Raw genomic sequence first — 12,523 nt, 5'->3', positions numbered from 1 at the left:
TCAAACTACCAACATACATATTTCCACATACATTGTTGATCAACAGGGGTCTTGGCCAGACTCCAGTACTGAAAACATTCAAAAAGCCACAATCTCTCAACAAGTAATACTTTTTCCTTGATAATCATTTATTACAACAGAAAATTATTTGTTTTGCCATTTTAATTTACACACTTTAATAGTTTATAAGACAAAACCGATTTAACCGTATAGCCTCCATTCTCCCAGAGGTCAGTAGTACAGTACTTCCTCAGCAGGGGAGGCTGGTGGAGGTAGAAATCAGAGGACTGTTGTAATGTATGTAATGGAATGAGGAACGGTCCTCCGATTTCTGCCTCCTTCCTTCCTTCCTTCCTTCCATTCTCCCTTCCTTCCTTCTTTTCTCCATCCTTGTCTATCTTCTTTCCTACCTTTACTCACTCACTCACTCACTCGTTGATTTAGTCAATCATTCATTAATTCAAATAGGAGTAAAAGTACTTGATCATTCATCTTCCATTTTACTGTATGTGAGACTGCCCAAAGACTATATAATCTTGTGCATTATTGTGCTCCAGTCTCTTAGTATCAGGGTCATAATGAAGGCCAATGAGGCATTGTTGGGTCTCAAAACGTAATATAAGGCTCTCCATGTACTGTGTCCACGTATTGTGTGAGTTTTCCTCAAGTATTCAACGGAAACAAGGTCAAGCCCACATATTGTATAAAGTCTTGCATTAGTACACTAAGGGAATGTAATATGTTAAAGCAGAGCAGAGACAAAAACCGTATTGTCTCTGCTCCACTTCTGAAGATGCCTGTGTAGGGTTTCAGGTATGGCCCTAAGGTATGATCCATGGCACCTTTAGCACAATGGGAAAGGTCGCCTTTACCACTGTAATGACCCTGTTTCTATCCAATCCTAGAAAGGAGCTTGTCTATAAAAGCACCTGCACACATCCCGGTAGAATCACAAACCAGTTGACCAGCCAAGAACATAGCAAGGAACGCAAAGATGCATCTTCTCAGCTTTTTCCTCTTGGCCTTAACGGTCACCAAGAGCAGCCAGCTACAACTGAACGATTGTGGGACAAACTCCAGACGCCCAGAGTTCACTGACATCTCAGTGGAATGCGGTACCGCGTCTATCAGCCTGGCGATCCTCATCTGCCCCGTCATCTACACTGGCTACAACGAGTCCCTCCTCATCCTGAACCACCAGAGTGACCCAGCCTGCAGAGGGACCCTGGACGAGAGCGTGACCCCCCCTGTGGTCCGCTTCAACTTCCCCCTCAACATGACCAACTCCTGCAGCAGCGTCTTCAGAACCACCAGCGCCGCGGGAATCGGGATCTTCTCCGACTTCTCCAACATCCAAACGGTGAACATCAGTGGGGTGGTGAGATCACATGACCCCACCATGGGCACGGTCACCTATAACGCAGAGCTGAAGTACTTTTACTCCTGCGCCTACCCTCTAGAGTACCTCATCAACAACACCCAGGTGGACGTGTCGGCCTCCTCCATTGCTGTGCAGGACATCAACGGTAGCTTCATCAGCACTCTCAGCCTGGATCTGTTCAGCGACGCCAACTACAACAAGCCCTTGGTGATCCCATCCCTGGGCATCGAGCTGAGGACCAATGTGTATGCCCAGGTCCAGGCCACCAACCTGACCTCCCAGTACCACGTCCTCCTGGACCGATGCTACGCCTCCATCTCTGCCCTCCCCACCAACTCCACCTACTTCAACCTGTTTGTGCCCTGTTCCACGGACCTGTTGACCACCATGCTGGAGAACGGGGAGAGCCATCACGCCCGCTTCTCCTTCCCCGCCTTCCGCTTCCTGGAGCAGGAGAACGAGACTGTCTCCACTTACTTCCTCCACTGCATCACCCGTCTGTGTGAGAAGAGCACCTGCAGCACGTTCAAACAGTGCAACAACAGGAAGAGGAGAGACGTCAGAGCCACCCAGCCCACCAATGGCAGAGTGACCGAGATCCGCACCCTCACCTCTTCTCCTATCACCACCAAGACTGAGAGTCTGTCGTCGAAGGAGGAGGCCATGTCTGGCAACGGCAAGTCTGACTCCTACGTTGGGCTCGGAGTGGCAGTTGCAGTCCTGGCCTTCGCCTGTGTCATCGTTGTTGTCATGGCAGTCATCTTCTACAGGAGGCTGAAGCACAATTAAAGGGGAGTGGACCTCTGCTTGCATTATAGCTGAAATGTGGGATATTGGGTCTGGGCGACACCATCCCTTTAAATGGTGCATTGGCCTGCTGATTGGTGGAGGACTGAGTTATGCTCATCAGAACTGTTGTTGTTGGCAAGAGGGAGATCTTTGTATCTGTTGTTCATAGCCATAACTTTGTACAAACTAAAAAGCTATAGAAAAGGGAACCAGGCATGTGTAGAGAATATGAAAGGTTTAGCTATTTTCTAGTGCTTAGAAATGTATAAAGAAATGCTAACATGTTCATGTTTACATGCGCTTTAAAAAATAAAATAAAATGGGTACAGAATAAGTATTATGTTTGTGATCTATTTCATTTCTCTTAGTGGTTTACCATTAGCAAATAAAATATCTAAAAACTATAAATTACATGACTCTGTAGCTTGTGTTGGTCACCCTTTTACACCTTTACTTATAATGCAATTGCCTAATTATCATATACAGTACCAACCTGTTATTACATAGTAATTATAGCATTATAACACAAATAAAGGGGCAACACATTCCTATCAACTTCAAATGGGGCCTTCACTTTTTACATTGATACTTCGGCACACATACCTGCTGCATTACAGAGGTATTGTAACACACACATACGGCTGCGTAACAGAGGTATTGTAACACACATACTGATGCATTACAGAGGTATTGTAACACACATACCTGCTGCATTACAGCGGTATTGTAACACACACATACTGCTTTGACTCCTATGTGTCTGGCAGGTTTTAAGCTTTCTCTAGTCTATTAAGTCCTGAAGATTTTTCCTCTGCCTCCGCCTCCTCCATTGCTGAGTCGTGACTCTTGGTACCCCAGAGGGTGCTGGCTGGTCCATCAGTCAGTGGTGGAAGCTGTCCTGTCTGCCTATCTACCTGGGGACCTTTCTAAGGAGATGCATTGTACTGTGCTCATGAAGGGTACATGTTTGTTCTTCACAGGCTGGGTGTGCACTGCTGGGCTTCTATTCACATGTAATTGCTTTGATCATGCAAATAACTGTCTGTGTATTTACATTACATTTTAGACATTTAGCAGACGCCTTTATCCAAAGCGACTTACAACAAGTAGATTTGAACATTAAAGTAAGTGAATCATCTATACATCAGTCATAAGAAGAACAAATCTGTGCTAGGACCAGGGGCCATTGGCAGTCACAATGCAAGAAGAAGGAAGAATTACTTTTTATTTTTTTTAATATATATATTTTTTATTTACAGTAGAGAAACTGTACAGGGGGATAGTGGGGATAAAGAGGTCTTTAGGAGGGACAGTCAAGATGTAGCTTGAAGAGATGGGTCTTCAGTCTACAGAGGAAGATAGGTAGTGACTGCAGTCCTGACAACAGTGGGAAGCTTGTTCCACCACCGGGGCGCCAGGACAGTGAAAAGCTGTGACCGAATAGTGTGACCGCTCCATCCACGTAGAGGCGGCGGTGCCAGGCGGCCAGCCGAGGTGGGAGAGCGGAGTGATCGGGCAGGGGTTAGGGGGCTGAGCATTGCTTGCAAGTAGGAAGGGGCTTTTCCCTTTGCCGCCCGGGAGGTGAGCACCAGGGTCTTCAATCTGATGTGAGCTGCTACCGGGAGCCAGTGAAGGGTGTGAAGGAGGAGTGTGACATGGGAGAGTTTGGGGAGATTGAACACCAGAGGGGCAGCAGCATTCTGGATGAGCTGCAGAGGTCTAATGGTGGAGGCGGGGAGCCCGGCCAAGAGTGCGTTGCAGTAGTCAAGGCAGGAGATAACAAGTGTCTGGACCAAGAGTAGTGCTGCTTCTCTTGTGTATGTTAATGATATCACCATTACAGTTGAAATGGGTAAGGCATTCATAACTGTAAGGTCAGTTTTGATTCACCATGATGAGGGTAAAAGCTATGGTCAGGAGTGCAAATGGACCATTTGTGCGCCTTTTGGGAGCAGGTGTTAATCGCGCCCCAGGCATGACTTGGAGATGGTTGGCTATCAAAAAATGCTTCCCGATTTTTTTCTATGTGAGATTTAGAAATTGTAACAAGACTATTGTGTTAAAAACAGACATTTAGGAAAATTCGGGAGGGGGACATGGGTTTTAGGATTTAGGAGGGGGACATGGGTTTCACAATGGCAGAGTTATTTTATTATAAAGTGCTACACACACCCGTGGACCTCCGTTTGGGACGACTAGTGTTAAGGAGGAAAATGTTGTCAAAGTAATAAACACAATTGATAATGATTCTATATAAAATATAAAAATGATGTCCTAATTAAGTTAGCAGTCGTACTTTCTCTCTAAACAGCATGCGTCAATGTATCATTTTATCAGGTGAAAGAAGCAGTGCAACCTGATAAACGCAGAACAGAAGCGGGTGGAACAACAGGGTCACAGGTGAGGACGATAGTGGCTTAGTGATTATAACAGTGGGAGTGTTACTCAGTTTATAACAGGGTTTCTAACATACGAACTCTACAATGCCGTATATTCATGTCCAGCGTTCATTTCAAGCCACCAGAAGTGATTATCTAACAGCTGTCTCCTACAAAGATTCTCACAAAGACAGCGACCAACCCTAAGATATTGTGTTCCCACCCATGTTCAAACCAAACCTACGCCCTTGAATTATTGTATTAGCACACTAAGGGAATGTAATACTGTATGCTCAAGCACTGTCACAAAGGCACAGCACTATTGTCTCTACTCCACTTCTGAGGCGGAAGATATGTAGGGTTTCATGTATCACCCTAGGGTATGCACCTATAGCACAATAGGATACTTTACATTTACCACTGTAATGACCCTGTTTTTATCCAATCCTAGAAAAGAGCCTGCCTATAAAAGCAGCTCCACACATCCCAGTAGAATCATAAACGAGTTGACCAGCCTGTAAGGAAGACATTCCAGTTGCAGGCTCAGTCAAGGTGTGAAAACAACAAGGAACACAAATATGCATCTTCTCAGCTTTTTCCTCTTGGCCTTAACGGTCACCAAGAGCAGCCATCTACAACTGAGTAACTGTGGGGCGGGCTCCAGACGCCCAGAGTTCACTGACATCTCAGTGGAATGTGGTACCGCGTCTATCAGCCTGGCGATCCTCATCTGCCCCGTCATCTACACTGGCTACAACGAGTCCCTCCTCATCCTGAACCACCAGAGTGACCCAGCCTGCAGAGGGACCCTGGATGAGAGCGTGACCCCCCCTGTGGTCCGCTTCAACTTCCCCCTCAACATGACCAACTCCTGCGGCAGCGTCTTCAGAACCACCAGCGCCGCGGGAACCGGGATCTTCTCCGACTTCTCCAACATCCAGACGATGAACATCAGTGGGGTGGTGAGATCACATGACCCCACCATGGGCATGGTCACCTACAACGCAGAGCTGAAGTACTTTTACTCCTGCGCCTACCCTCTAGAGTACCTCATCAACAACACCCAGGTGGACGTGTCGGCCTCCTCCATTGCTGTGCAGGACATCAACGGTAGCTTCATCAGCAGTCTCAGCCTGGATCTGTTCAGCGACAAGAACTACAACAAGCCCTTGGTGATCCCATCCCTGGGCATCGAGCTGAGGACCAATGTGTATGCCCAGGTCCAGGCCACCAACCTGACCTCCCAGTACCATGTCCTCCTGGACCGATGCTACGCCTCCATCTCTGCCAGCCCCACCAGCGCCACCTACTTCAACCTGTTTGTGCCCTGCTCCATGGACCCGATGACCACCATACTGGAGAATGGGGAGAGCCACCACGCCTGCTTCTTCTTCCCTGCCTTCAGTTTCCTGGAGCAGCAGAACCAGACCATCTCCACCTACTACCTCCACTGCAGCACCCGTCTGTGTGAGAAGAGCACCTGCAACACGTTCAAACAGTGCAACAACAGGAAGAGGAGAGGCGTCAAAGCCCCCCAGTCCACCATGGAAGGTGTGACGGATACACACACCATCTCCTCCTCTCGCATCATCATCAGGACCGACAGTCTGCCGTCAAAGGAGGAGGCCCTGTCCGGCAGTGGAGAGTCTGACTCCTACGTTGGGCTCGGAGTGGCAGCTGGAGTCCTGGCCATTACCTGTGCCATTGTCATTGTCATGGGAACCGTCTTCTACAGGAGGCTGAAGCACAATTAAAGGGGAGTGGACCTCTGCTTGCATTATAGCTGAAATGTGGGTCTGGGCGACACCATTAGATTAGATTAGATTAGATTCAACTTTATTGTCATTGTGCAGAGTACAAGTACAGAGACAACGAAATGCAGTTAGCGTCTAACCAGAAGTGCAAAAAAGCAGAAAGTGCAATGAACAGTATATACAGGTAGTGCAGTATATGAGCAGTAAGTAGTGCAGTATAGTACAAGTAGTGCAGTGTAAGCAGTATATGATTAGCAGTGGCATTATAAGCAGAATAAATAGGTTGCAGTATGAACAGTGTAGCAGCATATGAGCTGTATAGGCAATGCAATCTAGCAGTATATATGTATTAACAGTAGCATTAGGGTAGATAGCAGAATAAATATAATATGGAATGCCGTATGAACAGTATAAACAGGTATGTACAGTATGTACAGATATGTGCGGTGTATTAACAGTAGTATTAAAGAAAATATAGGAATATGTACATTATGAACAGTATAGACAGATTATGAACAGTATAGACAGATATGTACAGAAGAGCAGTGGTATGGAGTAAGAGCAGGTTGTACAAGTGTGAATACTGTAAGAGTAGTGCAATTGTCCGGGGGGGGTGCAGGGGTTGGTAGGTTGTCACCTAGGTGCAGGGTTCGAGTTCAGTAGGGTGACAGCCGCAGGGAAGAAGCTACCTCTGAACCTGCTGGTTCGGGTGCGGAGAGACCTGTAGCGCCTCCCGGAGGGGAGTGGGGTAAACAGTCTGTGGTTGGGGTGAGAAATGTCCTTGACGATGCTGCGTGCCTTACGCAAGCATCGCTTGCCCTGGACAGCCTCAATGGAGGGGAGTGAGGAACCGGTGATGCGTTGGGCAGTTTTCACCACCCTCTGCAGTGCTTTCCGGTCAGATGCCGAGCAGTTGCCATACCATACTGTGACACAGTTGGTGAGGATGCTCTCGATGGTGCAGCGGTAGAAATTTACCAGGATCTGAGGAGACAGATGGACCTTCTTTAGTCTCCTCAGGAAGAAGAGACGCTGGTGAGCCTTCTTGACCATCCCTGGCCTGCTGATTTTACAACTATTGGTGGAGGACTGAGTTATGCTCATCATAGCTGTTGTTATTGTTGTTGTTGCTGCTGTAGTTGTTGTTGGAAAGAGGGAGAGCTTTGTATCTGTTGTTCATAGCTACAACTGTGTACAAACTAAAAAGCTATAGAGAAGGGAATCATGCATGTGTAAAGAATATGAAAGGTTTAACTATTTTTATAATTAGAAATTGATAAAGAAAAGCTAACAGGCTAATGTTTACATGCTTTTTAAGATAAAACAAAAGGGTACAGGATAAGAATTATGTTTGTATTTTTTTACATTACCAAATAAAATAGACATCTAAAAACTACAAATAACATGACTTCAGAGCTTTTGTTGGTCAACCTTTACACCAAAGTTACCCCTTTACTTGTGTAATGTAATTGCCTAATTATAATATACCAACCGAACATGTTATTAGTAATTATAGCATTTCACACAAGTATATGTCTGCATACACTTCCGCTGCATTACAGAGTTATTGCAACACACACATTATGCTTTGACTCCTATCTGTCTGGTTTTAAACTTTCTCTTGTCCTATAAAGCCTAAAGTCATGACTCCTGGTTCCCCAGAGGGGGCTGGCTGGCTCTGGGGCCCCAGTGGCTGGTCCATCAGTCAGGGGAGGAAGCTGTCCTGTCTGCCTGTCTACCTAGGGGCCTGGAGGCAGTGGGCAGTATATCTACCTCCCCACTGGGGAAGAAGCACCACGTCTCTCTGGGGCTCTGGAGAGGGAGGGGTTGGTGAGGGGGGGTGATAGATGGAGGGAGTATGTTGAGCGCCCACAGCGCGCCGCAACCCCCCCCCCCCCCCCCAACACACACACACACACACACACACACACACACACGCCCATAACCTTGCTCGCCCCCATCACCCTCCCCACACATCCCTGCCAAAGGCCCTTTAACAGAGTTTTAAAATAGATTATATTTCTTCCTCACTTCTAACAGGACAAAAGCTAAAAAGGCACACAAGAGAAGAAAAATCACAGGGTTTCAAAAGAAACATCTGTGTTGGACATTGTTGAATGGCACTTGAGGTACGCTACCCACACACATGATTTACCTATGGTAATATAATGTCTTCATAGAGAACAGTCGCTCACTCACACACACACACACACACACACACACACACACACACACACACACACCCACATGCGCACACACACACGCACACACACACACACACACACACACACACACACACACACACACACACACACACACACACACACACACACACACACACACACACACACACACACCAGATGGTGCCTGTTATGCATGGGTTTCTTTTTTTTTTACCCTCATCACAACTTGCTGTTCTGGCGAATGGGAATGTTCTGAATTGAACCGTTTCAGAATCATGAGGGATTTGATACACCTTAGGTTGAAGTGCACTGAGGGGTAGCGGGAGGGGGGGGGGGGGGGGGGGGGGGCGAGGGAGTGAGGGAACGAGAGGAGGGAGGTGGGGGGGGGCTGCCTAGTTGAAAACACATTGTTTGATTGCTCTCATGTGCCTAAGCATCATATATACTGCTCTAATTTATCCTGTGAGCTTTTTCTGGGGGAGTTTAGTCCAAACAGGCGTCCTGTCCTGTCCGGTTCTGTCTGTGTATTTATGCTGCACTGCAGACATAGACTAGACTAGACTGACCCAGACCCAGTCAGTGTTTACAGATCCTGTATGTGATGGCCTCCCTCCCTGCTGGTTGTTAATATGTTAACAACCAGCAGCCTTGAAGCAGGGCAGCCCCCAGCCCCTGGGCATGCTAAAGATATTACATTAGTTTACGACTAAACAACGGGAGGGAGAGTGGAGGACAGGATGACAGGACAGGACAGGGGAGACAGTGAGAGCAGGATACCCGGCCAGCGGATGCTGCGTGGGGGGTGGTGTGTGAGAGTGTGTGTGTGTGTGTGTGTGTGTGTGTGTGGGGGGGGTGGGGGGGGTGAGAAAGACCCGTCAAGGTGATCAGGGTCACTTTACTGACACTTGCCAACTTCCCCCAAACTGTAGATCTTCACCTTCTCATACATCCTCATCACTAAAGATCACACTCAGTTATCATCTGCACAAGCTTTATGGTCAGAACCACCAAATCCTGACCAAAACTGCGACAAAACAAGTCATTCTCTTCTGTTTATATCAAAGCGTGACTGTCTTTGATGTACTAGTTGCGCGGCTCAGGGCAAGGCTGAAGAGCGTATATACAGGCATCCAGTTTCAGGTCTATAAATCCTCGGTCCCCTGCAGAGGGAGATGAAACCGCCTCCTATAGGGCTGGCATGGACGGGGAAGAGGACACTCGTCTCTCACGTCAGCACCGTGCTCACACAGCAGCAGAGGTTGGAGATATACACCTCCACTCTCCGGGACGCGGGACTGTTCTCTCCCCAGGATTCGACCACTACGGCTGGGCAGAGGACGGGAGCGACGGGCCAGACGGCAGGAATCATTACTGTCAGGGCGCTTAACGAGATGATGCGGGCGATAAACATCCTTCATGACCTTCCAAGATAGAGAGATTTACAGTGCTGTTTGTCTATGGTTTGGGTCGGGATGTGCTGTGTGTTTGGAGGGGATTCAATATAAATCTGTGTGTGGATAAGATTCAATGTAATGTGACGCTCCATGAATTTTGCAGAAATACTGCAGCTACAGTATGGGTATTGAAAGGAATCAGGAATGGTATGAAACTCATCCCTCATTCCATTTCATGCATTACAATGAACCCATCCTCCAATTTCGACCTCCACCAGCCTCCCTTGGTCTGGACCTCAGCTACTACAGTGTGGAGCATACTATATGTTTGCAGTAGGGTGAAGCTGCCCTTAAGGGCTGATCTAGGGTTTTTCTCCTTAAAGGTGCTAGATATAATTTGGGAGGGTAAGCTGATCCTAGATCAATGCATAGGAAGCCACCAGTTGTGTTTACATTTAGCTCCAGTGAGGCAGAGTGGACTCTGAGGCCATCCAGGGGTCTGAAGAGGCCAGGTGGGACAGCGTGTGTGGCTGTGAGAATGATCCCTCTCTGTTCCCCTTCAGATGGAGCCTCCCAGCTGTGTCAATGTGTTACTGGACGTGTGAGACAGTCAGGCAAATAGATGAGCTGATGAGCAATTATCTGCTCACTCTTGACCTGACCCTCTCTCGCTTTCTTTCCACTGTCACTGTCTCATCCCAGTTTCTCTCTCTTTCTCTCTCTCTCTCTCTCTCTCTCTCTCTCTCTCTTTCCCTCTCTCTCCTTCTGTGAAGGAGGAGCACTGTATTTGCAATGTCCTTGAGATAATTACTGCTATGTACATGACAACATGACACCATGCACATACCGACACACACACACACACACACACACACACACACACACTGTCTGCCAAGTCAAACCCTCTTTATCGTTCCTCTGAGGGGGGCATGTTTTCACTTCCTGGTGTAGAGCTCTGCACCTCGAGTATTTGCTGTTCTCACCATCAGCATGGTAAGGGAGACAGAGATACTGTAGAGAGAGAGAAAGAGAGATAGAGAAGGAGAGAGAGAGAGAGAGAGAGAGAGAGAGAGAGAGAGAGACAGAGAGAGGGAGAGAGAGAGACAGAGAGAGAGAGAGAGAGAGAGAGAGAGAGAGAGAGAGAGAGAGACAGAGAGAGAGAGAGAGGTAGCTAGCGGGAGGAGGTGATGAAAGAGGCCATCTGGCCAGGGAGCTGGTGTATATCAGCGTATTAATCCCCAATCCCACAGTGATGAGTTGGAGTGAGAGAGAGAAGAGGGAGCAAGATGAGGAGGGCTGAACACGACAACACACTAATATCTCCTTTTATCACATTAACTCAGAACATCAGAACACCACTAGAACCCCACTAGAACACTAGAATAACAGTAGAACACTAGAACCCCACAGAACACCACTAGAACACTAGAATAACACTAGAACACCACTGGAACACCACTGGAACCCCACTAGAACACCACTACAGTGCCACTAGAACACCACTAGAACACTAGAATACCACTAGAACACTAGAACCCCAACTAGAACACCACTAGAGTACAGCTAGAACAACACTAGAACACTAGAATACCACTAGAACATTAGAACCCCACTAGAGTACCGTTAGAACATCACTAGAACACCGCTAGAATTTCACGAGAACACTTCTAGAACACCACTAAAACCACTAGAACACCACTAGAACCACTAGAACAAGAAGATACTAAGGAACCTGGTTCCAACCTGACAGACATTGATATTAATGATCTGAGAGATTGATTGATTTATGGATACGTCTGATTGAAGTTATTACCAATGGAAGTGTAAATCTATGTTAAAAACTAAAAATGGAAAATCAGCATTTGCAAATCAAGTTGCATTTTGTGACTGTCAGTCAAAAGGTCTCCACACAGTACTGTACCTGATATTATATTGTGAACGTACAATATTGTTAGTGTTAATGAGGTGTCACAAGATAGTATAGAAAACAAATATGCTACAAAAACACTGCAACAACATCTACCAGGCATCATTTATAAGATACAGATGTAGTGTAATCCAGGACCACTCAACAGAGGGGTTACTCATCTGAGTCCTTTACCACAGTAAAACAACAAGGTTAAAGGTCAGGTGAGGAGTGGGGAGCGGAGTTAAGGAAACTCAGTGAAATGGGCTGGGGGGTGGGGTGAGGGGTGGTGGAGGAGGGGTGGGGAGTGGGGACTTGGTGAGTGAGTGTCCATGTTTATGTCTCCATGGGGAGACGGCTGTCGTTGCAGAATTCCTCTGGATGAAGTATGGTTGCCCCAACCTGCGAACGGGATCATTCAACCAGGAAGTGTTTTGATGTGGGATGACGTGTCACTTCCACACCAGAGAAGAAGAGACTTTACACCAGAGCAGGCCTCCCAGCCTCCCGTGGAAGTATGACACTGAGGGTAAAATGCAAAGAGAGCCTTCCTATCAGGAAGTTTGTTATAAGTACTCTCACTACAAGAAGATAGCAAAGAAGCCAAGTGCCTTGATAAAACGCTGAAAAAAAAGATTACATGGGCCATTAAAGTAATTGAATTAAAAGTTGAGAAGGTGTGAAGGGAAAAGGCTGGTGGGCCAGTGAAGAACAGAGGGAGAAAAGCTAAACGGCTTC

General features: G+C 47.1%; 2 protein-coding genes across 2 annotated transcripts; both read left to right on the top strand.

The window, feature by feature from the left end:
• Positions 1-994: 994 nt before the first annotated feature.
• Positions 995-2,170, top strand: LOC310813612 (zona pellucida-like domain-containing protein 1; the record flags this gene model as incomplete). The annotated part of the gene is made up of 1 exon (XM_083682672.1): positions 995-2,170. The coding sequence occupies one exon, from the start codon at positions 995-997 to the stop codon at positions 2,168-2,170; it is 1,176 nt and encodes a 391-aa protein (XP_083538798.1).
• A 2,956-nt stretch (positions 2,171-5,126) lies between these two features.
• On the top strand, positions 5,127-6,302 carry LOC310813611 (zona pellucida-like domain-containing protein 1; the record flags this gene model as incomplete). Its single annotated transcript, XM_083682671.1, has 1 exon — positions 5,127-6,302. One exon carries the CDS (start codon positions 5,127-5,129, stop codon positions 6,300-6,302), a length of 1,176 nt encoding a protein of 391 aa, XP_083538797.1.
• Positions 6,303-12,523: the final 6,221 nt, after the last annotated feature.

Source organism: Argentina silus, assembly GCF_951799395.1.
Source record: "Argentina silus genome assembly, chromosome: 12".
Taxonomy (NCBI): Eukaryota; Metazoa; Chordata; class Actinopteri; order Argentiniformes; family Argentinidae; genus Argentina; species Argentina silus.
This window is presented reverse-complemented; position numbering and strand designations above follow the sequence as displayed.